The following is a 20,608-nucleotide window of genomic DNA, read 5'->3' as shown; positions in this document are numbered from 1 at the left end:
TGCCTCAGTCAGCCTCTTGAGAAGCTGGGATTGCAGGCATGCACCACCACGCCTGGCTAATTTTTCTATTTTTAGTAAAGACAAGGTATCACCATATTGGTCAGGCTGTTCTCGAAGTCCTGACCTCCAGATCCTCCCAAGGTACTGGGATTTCAGGGGTGAGTCACCATGCCCGGCCTGATAATCCTTTTAATATCTGATGCTACCTTTCTCATTTCTGATAGTGGCAATTTGTGTTCATTCTTTTTATTCTGATTAGTCTGGCTAAATGTTTATCAATTCTATTAATCTTCTAAATGAGCCACCTTTTACTTTCATTGATTTTACTCTATTTTTCTGGTTTCGATTTTACTGATTTCCATTCTGATCTTTATTAATTAATTTCTTCTGTTTAAGTTGTGTTTAATTTGCTCTTATTCTAGTTTAAATTGGAAAGTGATGTCACTGATTTGAGCCTTTTTTCTTTTCTAACACAGGCATTTTCCCCTCTAACCACTACATTAGCTACAACCCAAACATTTTGATAATTTTCTTTCTCATTTAATTAAATTATTTCTAATATCCCTTTGATTTTGGTGTTTAATCCATGGGTTATTTATACATACGTCATTTAGTTTCCAAATATTTTGGAATTTTCTAGATACCTGTTAATTGATTTTGCTTTAATAATTCTATTATAGTCAGAAACATACTTTTATGACTTAGAGACTTTTACATGTATTGAGACATATTTAATGCCTTAGAATATGGTCTGTCTTGTTAAAAGTTCATTGTGCACTTGAAAATAATGCATATTCTTCTGTGGCTGAACAGAGTGTTTTTATAGTCTATTAGGTCAAAGTGATTGAAAGCACTGTTCTGACTTTCTGAGATAATTATGTTGAAATCTTGAAATATAATTTTGGATTTGTCTATTTCTCCTTATAGTTCTATTAGTTTTATGGGGTTTTGTTTTTGTTTTTTTTTTTTGAGACGGAGTTTCGCTCTTGTTACCCAGGCTGGAGTGCAATGGCACGATCTCGGCTCACCGCAACCTCCGCCTCCTGGGCTCAGGCAATTCTCCTGCCTCAGCCTCCTGAGTAGCTGGGATTACAGGCACGCGCCACCACGCCCAGCTAGTTTTTTGTATTTTTAGTAGAGACGGGGTTTCACCATGTTGACCAGGATGGTCTCAATCTCTTGACCTCGTGATCCACCCGCCTCAGCCTCCCAAAGTGCTGGGATTACAGGCTTGAGCCACCGCGCCCGGCTTTATTTTTAACTTATCTGTTTACCTTCAATTAGTATTATACCACTCCACATATAGTATAAGACCCTACAACAGTATTTTTCCATTTCTTTCCTCCTGGTCTTTTGCTATTATTGCCATGTTTTACTTCTCCATGGTAATAAACATTATAATACAGTGTTGTTATTTATGCTTTAAAAAGTCAATTATGGGCTGGCATGGTGGCTTCAGCCTGTAATCCCAGTACTTTAGGAAGCCAAGGCAGGCAGATCACCTGAGGTCAGGAGTTCGAGAACAGCCTGGCCAACCGGTGAAACTCCCGTCTCTACTAAAAATACAAAAATTAGCGAGGCATGGTGGAGCATGCCTGTAGTTCCAGCTACTCGAGGAGCTGAGGCAGGAGAATCACTTGAACTGAGAGGCAGAGGTTGCAGTGAGCCGAGATTGTACCACTGCCCCCCAGCCTGGGCAATAGAGCAAGACTCTGTCTTAAAAATATAAAATAAGTACGCTTTTATCTTTTCACCTTTTTGGATGCTAGAGATCTAGAGTTTAATTAGTTGGAATCTTTACCCTAAAGGAGGTCAAATAGCTTTTAACTGGTTTTGTGATAGTCTCCTCTAATGAGTGAGGGAGATTATAGCTAGGAAATTGTTTCTCTACAAATTCCAGGTACAGTTGTTAGTAGCGGTCCAACTGAAGCCCACTTTCTCTGTTCGCTCTAATCAGTAGGATTGACTTATCTGGAACTAAAAATATAGGGTGAATATATAAAAGAGATTAAAGATGAAAATATCCTACAGTAGGCTGGACACGGTGGTTCACACCTGTAATCCCAACACTTTGGGAGGCTGAGGCAGGTGAATCATGAGGTCAAGAGATCGAGACCATCATGGCCAACATGGTGAAACCCTGTCTCTACTAAAAATACAAAAATTAGCCAGGTGTGGTAGTTGGCGGCTGTAGTTCCAAGCTACTCAGGAGGCTGAGGCAGGAGAATCCCTGAACCCAGGAGGCAGAGGTTGCAGTGAGCCAAGATCAAGCCATTACACTCCAGCCTGGGCAACAGAATGAGACTCCATCTCAAGAAGAAAAAAAATAGAAAAGAAAATATTCTACATTGTCTTCTGGACAAGATGGAGTAACAGGGACTGAATCTACCCTCATACCCGAAATAACAAAAATCCTGGATACAACATATGAAACAATGGCTTTCAAAACATTGGACATCAGGCAACAAATAGGATAGCCATTCCTGAGAGACAGAAGACAGATGATTTTGTTTCACAGGCTTCCTTGCTGAAAGGCTAACCTCCGATTATACAGTCTGAAACACTTGTACCTACCCCCTACCCCCCCGCCACAATTCGGGATTCCCATATATCAAAATGGAAAATTCCCACCAAAGTACTGATTATTTACACTGACCTGCTTCACCTCACATGAGCAGTGGTGAAGAAATTGGTGCTGAGTGATCTCACAAAATAGTTTGTGCAGTTTGGTCCCAAACTCTTGGGTGTCAGCTGCCTAAAATGGGCCAGAAATAGAACATCCTGAGTTCCAGTACTGGAAACCAAGGGGGCAAGTTCTCACGGAAAGTTTATACAGGCAGATGATGACGCAGATAATGGGCAAGCCATTAAAGTTAGGAGTTTTCTTAGTCTTCATAAAGGCAAGAGAGGAAAAAAGGCCTGAGATAATTGGTATGACAGGTAGTTGTGGCTTCTGTGTATCTTCCCACTTCTGTCACCTAAGCAAGATCCTTCAAAAGGCCTTTGTTCTCCCACCCGCACCATCCCCCCCACCTTTTTTTTTTTGAGACAGTCTCACTCTGTCACCCAGGCTGGAGTGTAGTGGTACAATCTTGGCTCACTGCAGCCTCCACCTCCTGGGTTCAAGTGATCTCCTGTTTCAGCCTCCTGAGTAGCTGGGACTACAGGCGCATACCACCACACCCAGCTAATTTTTGTATTTTAGTAGAGACGGGGTTTCACTATGTTGGCCAGGCTGGTCTCAAACTCCAGACCTCAGGTGAACTCCACCCACCTCAGCCTCTCAAAAGTACTGGGATTACAGGTGTGAGCCGCCCCCACCCCCAGCCTTTTCTCCCATCTCTATAGGAGAAAATATCCAAGAGATCCATCTGTTCATGAAGGGGTTATATATAAACTTTTCTGTAAGAATTTCCAAGACAGCACAGGTTCTACTGTGTAACTGAAGCTGATATGAGACCTTTTGTTCTGATTAGTCTTTTAGGGAGGAGAGGAACAAATAATAAATTTGCACCCACAGGAAATAGGTAACAGCTTTCTACTTTTAAATATAGAATTGTAGGATGTTAGAATTAAAGGGGACCAGAGTAATCGCCTAATACAACACACTAGTTTTAAGGATGAGAAAATTGAAATTCAAAAAGGAGAAGTGACCCACCCAAGAACTCACAGCTAGTTAGTACAAAGTTAGGGCTTTAATGCATAACCTTACAATTCCCAACATAGTGTTCTCACTACCCTGTGCTATCCACATGACCCAGAAAGTTGAAGCTGTGATAAAATGCACTAGCTTATAAACATGTTACACACTTTGACTCATAACTTCTGTAGAAATTTGTTACAGAAAACTCAAAAGAAACAAGATATTACATAAAAGTATTAACTGAAATACTATATAGCAAGAATGTAAACAAATGTCTAACAGAGGAATGGCTTATTAAATTGAATTTAAACAATACGGTGGGATATTAGTTAATTAAAAAGTCTAAGACTGTTGAAATGGGGAAAATGTCAAATTATAAACATAGAATGCTTTGGTTACATGTATATATGAGATAAGCAAAAATTAAAAATTAGTGATAAATTTTGTTATTTTAAAGTATTTTTTGGGGCCGGGCGCAGTGGCTCAAGCCTGTAATCCCAGCACTTTGGGAGGCTGAGGCGGGTGGATCACGAGGTCGAGAGATCGAGACCATCCTGGTCAAAATGGTGAAACCCCGTCTCTACTAAAAGTGCAAAAAATTAGCTGGGCATGGTGGCACGTGCCTGTAATCCCAGCTACTCAGGAGGCTGAGGCAGGAGAATTGCCTGACCCCAGGAGGCAGAGGTTGCGGTGAGCCGAGATCGCGCCATTGCACTCCAGCCTGGGTAACAAGGGCGAAACTCCATCTCAAAAAAAAAAAAAAAAAATTTTGTTATACAAGCTTTTCAAGAAAACTCTACCAAAAAAAATGAAGCAACAAATATGGAGTGATATGTTGCCCACTGATAATATCAATTGGTCAGCACACATTCCTAAAGGAAGGGAAAAAAACTAACATTTATTGAGAATCTACCACATGACATTGTCTTAGTCCATTTGGGCAGCTATACCAAATTACTGTAGACTGAGTGGCATATAAACAATAGAAACTTATTTCTCACAGTCTTGGAGGCTGGAAATCTGAAATTAAAGTGCCAGCATGGTAAAGTTCTGGTGAGGGCCCTCTTCTGGGCTGTAGGCTGCCCACTTCCTCTCTCTGTCCTCACATGGCAGAAGGGGTGAGGTTCTCTCTACGGCCTTTTTTCTCCTTGGAGATAGAATTTCATTCTTGTTGCCCAGGCTGGAGTGCAATGGCATGATCTCGGCTCACTGCAACCTCTGCCTCCTGGGTTTAAGTGATTCTCCTGCCTCAGCCTCCCGAGTAGCTGGGATTACAGGTGCCTGCCACTTCGCCTGGCTAATTTTTTTGTCTTTTTTTTTTTTTTTTGAGACAGCAGTTTAGCTCTTGTTACCCAGGCTGGAGTGCAATGGCGCGATCTCAGCTCACCGCAACCTCCGCCTCCTGGGTTCAGGCAATTCTCCTGCCTCACCCTCCTGAGCAGCTGGGATTACAGGCACGTGCCACCATGCCCAGCTAATTTTTTGTATTTTTAGTAGGGACGGGGTTTCACCATGTTGACCAGGATGGCCTTGATCTCCTGACCTCATGATCCACCCGCCTCGGCCTCCCACAGTGCTGGGATTACAGGTGTGAGCCACCGCGCCCGGCCTTTTTTGTCTTTTTTTTTTTTTTTTTTTTTTTTGAGACAGAGTTTCGCTCTTGTTACCCAGGCTGGAGTGCAATGGCGCGATCTCGGCTCACCGCAACCTCCGCCTCCTGGGTTCAAGCAATTCTCCTGCCTCAGCCTCCCGAGTAGCTGAGACTACAGGCGTACGCCACCATGCCCAGCTAATTTTTGTATTTTTAGTAGAGATGGGGTTTCACCATGTTGATGGGAATGGTCTCGATCTCTTGACCTCGTGATCCACCCACCTCGGCCTCCCAAAGTGCTGGGATTAAAGGTGTGAGCCACCGCGCCCGGCCTTTTGTCTTTTTTTAAGTAGAGATGGGAGTTTCACCATGTTGGTCAGGCTGGTCTAGAACTCCTGACCTCAGGTGATCCACCTGCCTCAGCCGGGATTACAGGCTTGAGCCACCACACCCAACCTAGGGCCTCCTTTGAAAAGACCCATTCACGAGGGCCTAATGACCCAAATCACCTCTCAAAGGCCTCATACCTCCTAATTTTATCAGTTCGGGGGTTAGGATTTCAACATACGAATTTTGGGGACATATAAACATTCAGACCATAGCACACTTTAGCTCTCACCTTCATAATAACTGAGGTATTATTATTTTTTTCCAATTTGTAGACAAGTCTCAGAACTACAGGCCTAAACACAACTAGTATGTAAATGAGTCAGGATTTGAACCTGTGCCTCTGGTGCCACATAAATGTAATAATTAAGGTTGCTCAATTATCTCCAGTGTATTCTGTCACCATGAGATAGCATTCTTCAACAAGGAATAAGGAATTACTGATCTAGTCCTAGCTCTGTTTTTTTTTTTTTTCAAGGCGGAATCACACTTTATCACCCAAACTGGAATGCAGTGGCTCAATGTTGGCTCACTACAATCTCCACCTCTCCATCGTTATCAGCGATTCTCCTGCCTCAGCCTTCTGAGTAGCTGGGACTACAGGCGTGAGCTACCATGCCCAGCTAATTTAGTATTTTTAATAGAGATAGGGTTTCACTATGTTGGTCAGGCTGGTCATGAACTGACCTCAAGCAATCCATCTGCTTCAGCCTCCCAAAGTGCTGGGATTACAGGCATGAACCACTGCACCCAGCCCTAGCTCTGTTCTTAACTAACTGTGTGACCTGAAGAAAGCAGAAATCAGCTGGGCACGTTGGCTTACACCTATAATCCCAACACTTTGGGAGGCGGGCAGATCACCTGAGTTCAGGAGTTCAAGACCAGCCTGACCAACATGCAGAAATACCGTCTCTACTAAAAATACAAAATATTAGCTGGGTGTGGTGGCACATGCCTGTAATCCAGCTACATGGGAGGCTGAGGCAGGAGAATCACTAATCAGTTAAATCTGGGAGGTGGATGTTGCAGTGAGCTGAGATTCACTGCACTCCAGCCTGGGCAACAAGAGCAAAACTTCGTCTCAAAAAAAAAAAAAAAAAAAAAAGCAGAAATCTTAAATAACTTGTTTTCTCATTTGTAAAAGAGTAAACATACTACTATTCAATGAATATTTCTTAAAAACTTAGGGCTGGTATTATGTAGCATCACAGTGGAGCATATAAAATAATGTCTTTAAAAATACTGTACATATTAAAAAGATAAGCAGTAGAATGTCATTAAAACCCTGGTAACTTTTTTTTTTTTTTTTTTTTTTAAGATAGAGTTTCACTGTTGTCACCTGGGCTGAAGTGCAATGGTATGATCTAGGCTCACTGCAACCTCTGCCTCCCAGGTTCCAGTATTTCTCCTACCTCAGCCTCCCAAGTAGCTAAGATTACAGGCACCTGCCACTTAGCTGCCTTTCGTATTTTTAGTAGAGACAAGGTTTTTACCATGTTGGCCAGGCTGGTCTCGAACTCCCGACCTCTCAAAGTGCTGGGATTACGGTCATGAGCCACCGCCCACAGCCTTTTTTTTTTTTTCTTTTAGATGGAATCTCACTCTGTCACCCAGGCTGGACTGCAGTGGCACGATCTTGGCTCACTGCAACCTCAGCCTCCTGGATTCAAGTGATTCTCATGCCTCAGCCTTCCGAGTAGCTGGGATTACAGGCATATGCCACCACACCCAGCTACTTTTTTTGTATTTCTAGTAGAGACGGGGTTTCACCATGTTGGTGATGGTCTTGATCTCTTAATCCTGTGATCCGCCTGCCTCGGCCTCCCAAAGTGCTGAGATTATAGGCGTGAGCCACTGCACCCAGCTTTTTTTTTTTTATTTTTTTTATTTTTTATTTTTTATTTTTTAAAGACAGGTCTCACTCTGTTGCCCAGGCTGGAGTACAGTAATGTGATCATGGCTCAGGCACAACATCCCAGGTTCAGGTGATCCTCCTACCTCAGCCTCCTGAGGAACTGGGATCACAGGTGTGTGTACCACCACACCTGGCTGGCTGATTTTTTTTTTTTTTTTTTTTTTTTAGATGAAGTTTTGCTCTTGTTGCCCAGTCTGGAGTGCAATGATGTGATCTTGGCTTACCACAACCTCCACCTCCCTGGGTCAAACAATTCTCCTGCCTCAGCCTCCTGCATAGCTGGGATTACAGCCTGCGCCACAACGCCTGGCTAATTTTGTATTTTTAGTAGAGATGTGGTTTCTTCATGTTGGTCAGGCTGGTCTAGAACCCCCGACCTCAGGTGACCCGCCCACCTCAGCCTCCCAAACTGCTGGGTTACAGGCATGAGTCACCACCTGGCTCCTGATTTTTTAATTATTTGTAGAGACAGGGTCTCTGTATGTTGCCCAGGCTGGTGTCAAACTCCTGGGCTCAAGCAATCCTCCCACCTTGGCCTCCAAAAGTGCTGTGATTACAGGCATGAGCCACCATACCCAGCCAAAACCCTGGCACTTTTAAGCATCCCTAATCCCAATCTCCTACTAACTTGAAGGGTCTGGAGACACATCTTTCGGAAGCTGCTCCTAGTGCTTCCAGTCAGAATACTCATGACGGAGTTCACAGCCACTGAGAGTGAGGCCTGTAGTTTCTGCTGAGCCTGGGAAACATAACAAGTAAGGAGGAGACTGCATGAATTCCAAGATGTGGTTTAGAGAATCCCAGAGGGGCCACACATTTCCATCAGAGCAGGATTTCAACAATTCTTCTTCTCCCATCAATAAAAGTTACTGAGCTCTTCACATATTTTTATATCATAACACTTAGGGATTAAAATAAAAATTTTAAATGTTCTCTCATTTCACAGAGATGACTTACTGGCACAGACACATTTAGAGAAGACAAGCAATAAGAACACTGGTCAAGAAAACAGACCATTTAAAAAAAAAAAAAAAAAACAAAACTTTCAGTTCTGCTCTTAGTGTGGTGGTTTTTTTACCTGAAAAGGGGGCCATATGAGGTAAGAAATGTATTACCAAAAGTACACAGGATGGATGGATTCAGAAAAATCAAGAAGAGAGAGTGTTGTTATAAACAATTAGGAAAACGGGGGAAGAATGTAAGACACAGTGAAGCAGCAGCTCCAGAAGTCTGTGTGGGGTGAGAAGGGGAAGAGTTTATATAGACAAGGAAGAGGTGTGCTATCAGCAATTTTTACCTATTATCTATTTCCCTGTTTACCCACACACACCTACTAGGAGGTAAGACTAAGCAAGCTGGTTACAGTGATCCATATAAGCTAAAGTTTGAGTTGTAGGCTAGATGCAGTGTTACAAGATCACCCCTGGTGACAGAAGAGGAGAGGAAGGGACATTAAGGGAGCAAGGGCTCCTGGGTCCTGCCTGCTATTATATGCTTGCTGTCTTTTCCTTAAAGAATAGGAGAAAGGAGGCTGTGAATTCCTTATTACCTTGGCAGCCTGGTGATGTTGCTCCAAGACCTGGTCCACGATAAACTGGATAGAATCTTGAACTACACTGTGGCTCTCCACAAGGATGGCATTGAGATGAGTTGTGAGCAAGGTATAGACTCCTAAGGGGAGGGAGATGGTAAAATTATCACAGTATCTACTTCCCCTTACTGTGCATCTTCTTCAAAGGCTAGTCTTAAATTACCAGATGTGAAAGATTTAAGACACTTGTTTACGAATACGTTGATGAATTTCTTTTAAATCCAACACTGAGTACAACGACTGAGATGCTACTGCAGGCCCTCAGAGTCAAGCTGAACAAATTATCACAGTAGCTCAAGAATGGTAATACGGTATTTCTGAGGAATCTGAATTCTTAAGGAATGTTCAATAAGGCTCAGAACATGGTATCAGGCTTGCATTATTCGAGGATTAACCATGAGCAAGGATAACTACCTCAAGATTGCTGTTCATGTGTTCTGAGTCAGGACTGGGAGAAAGATGCCTCTTGGAAGAAAAGACCCCTACATATCTACAAATATCTTTTTTAGACTAAATCTCCCAACAAACAAACCTACCCAGTTCCTACTTATAAATAAAAAATACATGAGGCCAACAAACACATGAAAAAATGCTCATCCTCACTAGTCATTAGGGAAATGCAAATCAAAACTACATTGAGATACCATCTCACACCAGTTAGAATGGAGATCATTAAAAAATCTGGAGACAACAGATGCTGGAGAGGATGTGGTGAAATAGGAACACTCTTACACTGTTGGTGGGAGTGTAAATTAGTTCAACCATTATGGAAGACAGTGTGGTGATTCCTTAAGGACCTAGAAACAGAAATTCCATTTGGCACAGCAATCCCATTAGTGGGTATATATCCAAAAGATTATAAATCGTTCTACTATAAGGACACATGCACACAAATGTTCATTGCAGCACTGTTCACAATAGCAAAGATGTGGAACCAACCCAAATGCCCATCGATGATAAACTGGACAGGGAAAATGTGGTACAGATACACCATGGAATATTATGCAGCCATCAAAAACTATGAGTTCGTGTCCTTTGTAGGGACATGGATGAACCTGGAAACCATCATTCTCAGTAAACTGACACAAGAGCAGAAAATCAAACACCGCATGTTCTCACTCATAGGTGGGTGTTGAACAATGAGAACACATGGACACAGGGAGGGAAGCATCACACACTTGAGTCTGTTGGGGGGAAATGGGGGAGGGATGGGGAGTGAGGAGGTGGGGAGAGACAGCATGGGGAGAAATGCCAGATAGAGGTGAAGGGAGGAAGGCAGCGAATCACACTGCCATGTGTGTACCTATGCAACAATCTTGCATGTTCTTCACATGTACCCCAAAACCTAAAATGCAATCATAAATAAACAAATAAAAGCTCAGAAAAATTAAGGTGAAGAATGACATTCTTTTTAAAGAAACAAATGAGGGATCCTGTTTAATTTGTAACAGAATCCTAGTGACTCCCAGAAGGGAGGAGAAAGGGAGAAGCAAACATCCTACAGAGTGTGTCCAACCCTCCTCCATGCCTGTGTGAGCATCACTGTTGTGCTTTCAGATGTGCTGTGGTAAAGAAAAGGTTAAAATTCACAAAAATGACACAGAACTGTTCGTATGAGGTCTTTTGAAATGGGGAATTACCTCTCTTAAAGTAACCACAGGCACCACTGCTCAGCCTCATTCAGAAAAGCTAACATGTGAGAGCCATAGGCAAAAAAATTATGCCATCAAACAATAGGCCACCATTTAATGACCCTGATGCATCAGACACAGGAAGTCAAATTTACTTTACAGGTCACTTGGAGAAAATCCTTCTTGATTATTCCTTGTTTTCAGTGTTTGGATTTCTATGGTGAAGCAGCCTAAAACTGGCTGGCTTTTTCCAGGACTGTATTAAAAATGCAAGTCAGAAGAACATTTTCTACCACACAACACACCATGATGCTTTACTGGTAGGGAAGGTAATATGTGGTAAGCTCAAAAGAATTCTGGAGCTAGAGTCAAGGAGAACATAGATTCTAGGGTCAACTCTGCCACCAACTAGTGGTGATGAAGTCTTTTCTTCGGTATAGAAAATGGCTTTACACCACCTGTTCTCACAGGTATGTTGTGTAGATAAACTGCCATAATGTACATGAATTATTTTGTGGACTTTTTTTTGTTGTCCAGCCTGGAGGGCAGTGACACAGTCTCGGCTCACTGCAGCCTCAACAGCCAAGGCTCAAGTGATCCTCCCACCTCAGCCTCCTGAATACCTGGGACCACAGGTGTATACCACCACTATGCCTGGCTTTTTTTTTTTTTGAATGGAGTTTCGCTCTTGTCCAAGCTGGAGTGTGATGGTGTGATCTCAGTGCACTGCAACCTCTGCCTTCTGGGTTCAAGTGATTCTCCTGGCTCAGCTTCCCAAGTAGCTGGAATTATAGGCGCCTGCCACCACACCCAGCTAATTTTGTATTTTTAGTAGAGACAGATTTTCGCCATGTTGACCAGGCTGGTCTCAAACTCTTGACCTCAGGTGATCCTCTTGCTTCAGTCTCCCAAAGTGCTGGGATTACAGGTGTGAGCCGCTGCACCTGGCTAAATTTTTAAATTATATGTAGGGATGAGGTCTCGCTATGTTGCCCAAGCAGTCTTGAATGGCTCAATCAGTCCTTCTGCCTTGGCCCCCCGCAAAGTACTGGGATTACAGGTGCCAAATCATGGTGCCTGGCCCATGAAGTGTTTTGAAATGTACACTGCAATATTCAACAGGAAAATATTGCTATTGCTATGTAAATATGTCATCTAGATTGCTATTTTCCATAGTTTGGTTCTAAGAACAGCTTCAAGAAATCAGATCCCTTTTGAAAGCAGACATTTAATTTAAAAGCTAAAGTTCATTCCTAAAACTTTTGACCACCAAATTTTTTTGACATTGTGGAAAATAATGAGTTAGTCACAAGAAAAAAAAATAAGTTAATCACAAAAAAGTTACCAAGACAAGGTAGGTGGGCATATGGCCAATTAAGTGATTTTCTTAAAGACACATGGATTTCTCTTAAAGACACACTCATTTTGAACAATTCGTTTCCTAAAGGAAGAGGCTATAGAGAAGGCTTTTAAGGATATGAAAAAGAAAAAGGGGAAGAAAAGGTAAAATTATCACTACATCTATATCTACCTCCCCTCCCCTCACTGTGCATCATCTTCAGAGGCTAACTCTAAACTACCAGATGTGTAAGATATAAGACACTGTGTTTACTACTACATTGATGAACTTCTTTTAAATCCAATACTGAGTACAATGACTACGATACTGCAGGCCTTCAGAATCAAGCTAAACAAATGTGTACAAATTATCAGAGTGTATCAAGAATGATAACAAGCCGGGCGCGGTGGCTCAAGCCTGTAATCCCAGCACTTTGGGAGGCTGAGGCGGGTGGATCACGAGGTCAAGAGATCGAGACCATCCTGGTCGACATGGTGAAACCCCGTCTCTACTAAAAATACAAAAAATTAGCTGGGCATGGTTGCGTGTGCCTGTAATCCCAGCTACTCTGGAGGCTGAGGCAGGAGAATTGCTTGAACCCAGGAGGCGGAGGTTGTGGTGAGCCGAGATCGCGCCATTGCACTCCAGCCTGGGTAACAAGAGTGAAACTCTGTCTCAAAAAAAAAAAAAAAAGAATGATAACAATGTGTTTCTGAGGAATCTGAGTTCTTAAGGAATGTTCAGTAGGGCTCAGAACATGGTATCAGGCTTGCACTATCCAAGGATTACCTCTGGCAGACCTTAAAAAAACCTATCAGAAGGTAGCAGATCTTAAGAGGGTTTTAGACCTGGAAGGGCCTTTGATGGGGCCTAGCCTAACAATCTCATGTTAAAGATACGAAAAGGGAAGCTCAGATTTACATGACATGCTTTCCAAAAATCACTGAAGAAGTTGGTATCGTGCTAAAATTTAACCCAGGTCTCTTGATTCCACCCTGTTATCGTTTCCACAATAATAAGCTGCTGCTCTTACCAGCCTCTGTCTATGTTAGCATAGGCTACAGGGAACAGCGCTAGGAATCCTCACATTAGTTTGGGCATCTTCTATTTCCCATTCCCCTGGCCTTAATCACTGGAACAGCGGTGCATCAAAGATCACTAGCTACTCAAAGAGCTGCAAGCCAGAGCCCAAGGAAATAGTGCTTATCTCCTACAGTGTATACAGCATGTGTTGGGAAGAGGCAAGGAAAAGGTAGCCTTACCTTACTTCTGAGAGGCTCAGAAGGAAGGTAGCAGGAAGAATACCACAGCCAACAATGGTTTGTTCAATAAATAGTTGACACCAGTCGACATGATCTCTTTTGGTCTGGGGTTGTAAGCAGTCTCTTTTTTCTTATGACTCAGTGGGAGCAGAGCCACACCAAATAGCACTGGAGTGCCTGGAGCATACAGTCCCACAAAAACACACTGGGCCACAGAGAAAGGAGAACACAGGGACATATCAGAAGCACCAAAAGGAAGGCTTATGATCCTTTTCCCAAACTTGTATAATCTCCACTTCTCCTTGTAACTTTCCTCAAAGATTAGGAAGGGACTGAGAAATACTTAAATTTATGTCCCAGGGTTTATTGGATTAAAATGCAGAAGGCAAGTCCTGCTCATGCTCAGTGGTTTTCAAATTTCACTATTTAAGAATCACTTGAGACCCCACATGGTGGCTCATGCCTGTAATCCCAGCACTTTGGGAGGCTGACATGGGGGCATCTCCTGAGCCCAGGAGTTCAGCCTGGGCAACACAGGAAGACCTTGTTTCTACAATAATAATAATAATAATAATATGATGATGATGATGATGATAATGATGATGATGATGATGATCATCATCATCATCATCATCATCATCATCATCATCCAGGTGATTCTGATGCATGTTTCATGGACCAGAAAATGAAACCACTACTTTATCATAGAGAACCTTTCTGAGTGATAACAAGTTATCACCCATCTAATAAATAAACACCAAAGGTTCCTCACTGCATACCTGAATAAGAACAGGTGTGCATTTTTTTTTTTTAATCCACCTAGAAAGGCAGTATGCTGATGAAAAGTTCCCAAGGCTGGCTGTACATCAGAATCACCTGAGAAGCAATTTTATTATTTTATTTTATTTTTTGAGACAGAGTCTCAATGTCTTGCCCAGGCTGGAGTGCAGTGGTGTGATCTCGGCTCACTGCAACCTCTGCCTCCTGAGTTTGAGTGATACTCCTGCCTCAGCCTCCCAAATAGCTGGGATTACAAGCAGCCACCACCACACCGGCTAATTTTTGTATTTTTAATAGAAACAGGGTTTCACCATGTTAGCCAGGCTAGTCTTGAACCTCTGGCTGCAAATGATCCACCCACTTTGGACTTCCAAAGTGCTGAGATTACAGGCGTGAGCCACCACGCCTGGCCTGAGAAGCTTTAAAAACATATGGACAAGCACTTGGGGACACTGAAGCAGGAAGATCACTTGAAGCCAGGAGTTCAAGACGAGCCTGGGCAACAAAGCAAGACCTCCATCTTCACAAAAAACTACTGAAAAAGTTATCCAGGTGCAGTGGTATGCATCTGTAGGCCCAGGTACTGGGGAGGCTAAAGCAGGAGGACCACTTGAGCCCAGGAGTTTGATGTTGCAGTGAGCTACGCTCATGCAACTGCACTCCAACCTGGATGACAGAGCAACTCTAAAAACAAAAAAATTTTAAAAACATACTGAGACCTGAGCCCCACCTCAGTCCAACTGGAAATCAGAATCTCTGGAGAGTGAGCATTTTAGATGCTCTCCAAGTAATATATTATGTGGGTAACGTTGAGAACCACAGATCCCTAGGGAGCAATACCAGTGTCTGCTGATTTCTGACCAACCAGACCTAGAAATGTCATCATTTAAGTGATGCATCAATATATGAATCTTTTCTACAGAATATACTTATTTAACTTATTAAGCAAGGTTTTTCACTGAACTTTATTCTATAGAAATATATCTAATTTACATGTATGCATTATACAAATCTTCCCTTTCTCTCAGCATTTGGCATACTCAGCTGGCAACCCCATTCTCTTATACTTACCCCAGATTTCCATTTGCTGAACTGGAAATGCACTGTGGAAATCCACAAAGAGAAAAATCAGTAGAGTTTGTCCTTGAAGGTCCATATTCTGAGATTGATCCCCCTCTCTGGATTCCACCTGATAACTCACATCTGGAAGCAACAAATCTAAAGGACAAGATAATACACAAATTTCTAAGATAAGTAAAGCCCTCAAAATGCCAAGTAACTACAGAACCTGTATTCTGAACAAAGAAGGATTTGAGAATAGGAGATCTAAATTCAAACACTCATTTCCCGTCCTGAACCTGTTTCTCTGGCCACATGATGGAAGCAAATCATAATGACGCACATTTAGAACATTAAAATAGTAACTAGGTGTGTAAAATGCAAACCAAACCACTCCTTTACATTTATTGAGAAGCACTACACGATAAATTCATTGATTCCTTGTGCAACTTTCTAAGGCAAGTATGGCTGGTAAGAGGTTGGATTCACCTGAGTGTAATGATAACAGCTAACTTGTGTTACAGGCCAGGTACTACATCAAATGCTTATGTACTATTTCAACATTTAGACTTCACAATAACATTATCGGATAGGACCTACTTGTATGTCCTTTTAAAGATAAGAGGCACAGATAAGTTAAATACCTTGTCCAATGGGTAAGGTGCTAGTAAGCGGTGGAACTGAGTTCTAGATTTTGCTAGACTGACTCCAAAATCTGTGCTCTTATCCCCAATACTATGTATTTGTATCCACAAGTAATCCAATGTCCAGTGGTCACTTTCTAGCACCTTGATCCTTTAGAATAAAATCAGGATAGTCCTATATTTCAGATCCATATTAAGAAGTACCTCCATGTGGACCCTGGTTCTGTCCTGTAGAGTAATCGAGGAGGGAGATGAGGGGACATTTTCTACATTATTCATTTCCAAAGTTAATTGAGAAAGTTCAGGCACCATGAATTGGCAAAAAAACTAAATCAGCAAAGCCTGAAAACAAAAATGAATGAGAAAAGGAGATACGGAGATCCCTAGAAATTCACTAGTCATCTCTCTATTCGAAATCCTGATGGCATGACATTCTGTCTGTTAAGACCAAATATTCTTTTCCCACAAAACTATCATTTCCAGAGACTCTGTCTAAGGACACCCTCTTCTGGAATAACTACCCACTCAAGAACAAAGAATCTTATCCCAAGGCTTCCTTCCTTCATAGGAGAAGAGTCTATTATTCTAAGATACTGCCCTATACCAGTAGGCTTCAATCTTCTCATACCAGTCACAGCCGCAGAACACCTCTTCCCTACTGGTCATCTTCCTCAGGAGCCAAACGACCAGACTACCTTCTAAATTTCAAAGGATTCTAGTTAGAACAGTCAATCTCAAAACTGCAGCCCTCCGAGATATAACCCATGGTTGCATATTCCAATTTCCTAGTTTTATTTATTAGCTCAGTTATTAACCTCCCAACTTTTAGCATGATTCACCCAAAGCTGGTGTGGTTACAGCTTACATGAATATTACAGCCAGCTTCCTAGGCCTAATACTATTATGTCTTGCATTTGTATGTGTTTTAATGGTTTCTAAGGAATTTTATATGGATTTTCTCAGTTCATTATGAAGCATTTCTCTTCCATAGTAGTTCAGAGGTACAATTGCTCCCTTACTCACCTTTGTAAAGGCCCAGAGTTGACAGATTCGGTACATTAGAAATCCTCTGAACAAGTATCTAACAGAAAGACCAGGAATAGAGGAGGCAGCAGAGGAAGTAAGAGGAGAACCAGTATCAACATGCAATGCAGGCCGGGCATAGTGGCTCATGCCTATAATCCCAGCACTTTGGAAGACCAAAGCGAGTGGACCATTTGAGGTCAGAAGTTCAAGACCAGCCTGGCCCTAACATGGGGAAATCCTGTCTCTACTAAAAATAAAAAAATTTAAAAAATTAGCCAGGCATGGTGGCAGGCACCTGTAATCCCAGCTACTAAGAAGGCTGAGGCAGGAAGATCACTTGAAACCAGGAGAAGGAGGTTGCAGCCAGCTGAGATTGCACCACTGCACTCCAGCCTGGGCGACAGAGCAAGACTCCATAAAAAAAGAACCACCACAACAACAAAAACATGCAATGCCGAAACAAGCTCTGAAAGAGCTTTGCCTGGTTTGACACCTATTTGCCTCACTTCAAGTGGTCTCTCACACTTGGCCAGACCCTGACCCCCAAACCCCAAACTAGGCCATCAGATCTCTGGGTCATATTTTTTTTTATTTTATTTTTTTCAGATGGAGTTTCATTCTGTCGCCCAGGTTGGAGTGCAGTGGCACCATCTCGGCTCACTGCAATCTCTGCCTCCTGGGTTCAAGCAATTCTCCTGTCTCAGCCTCCCGAGTAACTGAAACTACAGGTGCATGCCACCACACCCCAGCTAATTTTTGTATTTTTAGTAGAGACGGGGTTTCACTATGTTGGTCAGGCTGGTCTCGATCTCCTGACCTTGTGATCTGCCTGCCTTGGCTTCCCAAAGTGCTGAGATTATAGGCATAAGCCACAGCACCCGGCCTCTCTGGATCATATTTTTATATATACTTTCACCAGGCATGGTGGCTCATGCCTGTAATGCCAGCACATTGGGAGGCTGAGGAGAGGGGATCACGAGGTCAGGAGATTGAAACTATCCTGGCTAACACGGTGAAACCCCATCTCTACTAAAAATACAAAAATTAGCTGGGCATGGTGGTGCATGCCTGTAATCCCAGCTACTCGGGAGGCTGAGACAGGAGAATTGCTTGAACCAGGGAGTTGGAGGTTGCAGTGAGCTGAGATCATGCCATTGCACTCCAGCCTGGCAAGAAAGTAAGACTCCATCTCAAAAAATAAAATAAAATAAAATAAAAATTATATATACTTTCTATTCATATTTCCTTTCATTTCTCTAATATTCTTCAAGTTTCTTCATTCCTGTGCAGAGAAAGGGCGGATATACCTCTATCCAAATTGAGATCCAAATTGGGTACCATACACAAATGGTATTTTTTCCAGTCAATTAAAGAAGAGGTATCTTTGAAGAAAGTAGTCATTGGCTGCTCCCAAGTTGACAATATCAGAGGCAGACCCAAAGGTCCATATAGAAATATGTATAGTTGCTAAAGAAAACTGCCGAATTTTAGTATCTTATGACTATGTATTCACTTGTATAAAACAAACATAACACTGCCCTGGTTTACACTCCCATAAATAATGTTCTATGCAGTTACATATTATGCCTTTTCCACACTGAAGACAGGTGTGAGGCACCAGAGATAGATCCACTAGGATCCCCAGAAATTTGTTCTGGGTTTAATAAGTGTAAGCTACAGATATAACATTGGGACAGTTTATTTACTCATCTGGTTCACATGATCATAGATTTGAGTGGCACCACAGGTTAACATTGTTTTAAGTTCTCGGTTCTGGGGGTACCAAGAAGAATATCCAAATACCTATCCTCAAGTTTATCATATTTACAGTATGGAAGACAAGACATGAAAGCCAGCAAACTGTAATACAATGTGATACATGCTAGAATTATATACAAGAGAATATTTTCTATGAAGTATTTGAGTATACTCAGATTGAGAAGGAAACTTGTCTCCAAACCTATTCTCTTAAACAAAGGAAGGCAGGCCCCTGAAATGGTTTCTATCTCTGAACTTCCCATTCAAAATTACCCCATTAAGAACCACTGCTTAACCTTTCTTGTCTCCTGAACCAAGGCCAAAGAGACCAGAATGTGGACTTTCCTTTATCTTTCTTTGTTTTCATCTTCTTTCTTATGGGATAAACACATGGTATTAAGTGTGAAGATTAAAATTCCTACCCAGTGGGCACTGGGGCATTATGGAAAGTCATCACAGAAGAAAGGGAGACTTTATACCCATAAATGAAGTCTCCCTCACAAATCTCAGAAGGCATTAACACATGAACTAAGGCTGACTCACTGTTTAGGGCAAGAAGATTTTTAAGATGCAAACTCAGAATAAGAGGGGAGTGTTTGAGCTAAGATGTGCGGTTGTCTTATATGCAGTGGTTTAAATCATTTACATGTAATGTGAATATAGCTATAGTTGGGTTTGAATCCATCATCTTGTTTATCTCTTTTCCATTTATTGCTTGTATTCTTTGTTTCCTTTTTCCTCTTTTCTATTTTTGAATTAGAAATTGTTTTTTAAGTTTTAAAAAGTATTTTCTCTCTCTACCCCTGCACCCACCCCCTTTTTCTGAGACAGCATTTTGCTCGTTGCCCAGGCTAGAGTGCAATGGCGCGATTTTAGCTCACCACAACCTCTGCCTCCCAGGTTCAAGCGATTCTCCTGCCTCAGCCTCCTGAGTAGCTGGGATTACAGGCATGTGACACCACACCTGGCTAAGTTTGTATTTTTAGTAGAGATGGGGTTTCTCCATGTTGGTCGGGCTGATCTCAAATTCCCAACCTCAGGTGATCCGCCTGCCTTGGCTTCCCAAAGTGCTGGGATTACAGACATGAGCCACTGAGCCCAGCCAACCCCCAACCTTTTTAAAAAAGATACAGGGTCTCTGTTGCTCAGACTGGAGTGCAATGATGTGATCATAGCTCACTGCAGCCTCAAATTCCTGGGCTCAAGCAATCCTCTCTCTGTATCAGCCTCCAGGGTAGCTGGAACTACAGGTGACAGCCACCATACCTGCCAGGAACTTTTTTATAATTCCACTTTATCTCCTTTTTGAGTTATCAGTTATAACTGTTGTATTAACCTAGGAATTGCCACGCTTTATTAGTATACAAATTTAACTTATCATAGTCTCCCTTCAAATGATATTATAACAATTCATATATAGTCTAAGAATCAAACAATATACTTCTGCTTCCCTCTTCTTGGCCTTTGTGCTATTGTCACACATTTTACTTCCACAGATGTTATAAACTTTATACATTAAATTTTTGCAGATCCATGATCAATGAACCCTAAGCATAAGAAATATGAAGAATCTAGACCAGGTGTGGTAGCTCATGCCTATAATCCTAGCACTTTGGGAAGCCAAGGTGGGTGGATCACCTGAGATCTGGAGTTTAAGACCAGCCTGGCCAACATGGCAAACCCTGTCTCTATTAAAAATACAAAAATTAGCCAGCCATGGTGCTGGGCACCTGTAATCTCAGCTACTCAGGAGGCTAAGGGAGGAGAACTGATTGAACCCAGGAAGAGAAGGTTGCAGTAAGCTGAGATCGCACCACTACACTCCAACCTAGGTGACAAAGTGAGACTCTGTCTCAAAAAGGAATATGAAAAAAATAGAAAATGATAGTAAGACATCTCTTTCTCTCTCTCTCTCTCTCGCTCTCTCTCTCTCTCTCTCTCTCACACACACACACACACACTCTCTCTCTCTCACACACACA

At 42.2% G+C, this 20,608-nt stretch overlaps 1 protein-coding gene across 1 annotated transcript in view; it reads right to left on the bottom strand.

The window, feature by feature from the left end:
- Positions 1-20,608, bottom strand: part of TOP6BL (TOP6B like initiator of meiotic double strand breaks) — a 106,745-nt gene that overhangs the window by 10,931 nt on the left and 75,206 nt on the right. The window contains exons 9-13 of the mRNA XM_010351979.2: positions 18,176-18,326; positions 15,211-15,357; positions 9,086-9,207; positions 8,165-8,275; positions 2,657-2,755 (exon numbers count right to left, since the gene is read on the bottom strand). Of these exons, the coding sequence (XP_010350281.1) occupies positions 2,657-2,755; positions 8,165-8,275; positions 9,086-9,207; positions 15,211-15,357; positions 18,176-18,326 (630 nt within the window). The remainder of the gene's footprint in view (positions 1-2,656; positions 2,756-8,164; positions 8,276-9,085; positions 9,208-15,210; positions 15,358-18,175; positions 18,327-20,608) is intronic.

Source organism: Saimiri boliviensis, chromosome 6 (assembly GCF_048565385.1).
Source record: "Saimiri boliviensis isolate mSaiBol1 chromosome 6, mSaiBol1.pri, whole genome shotgun sequence".
Taxonomy (NCBI): domain Eukaryota; kingdom Metazoa; phylum Chordata; class Mammalia; order Primates; family Cebidae; genus Saimiri; species Saimiri boliviensis.
Note: the sequence above shows the minus strand (reverse complement) of the source record. Positions and strands in the feature narration are given on the sequence as shown.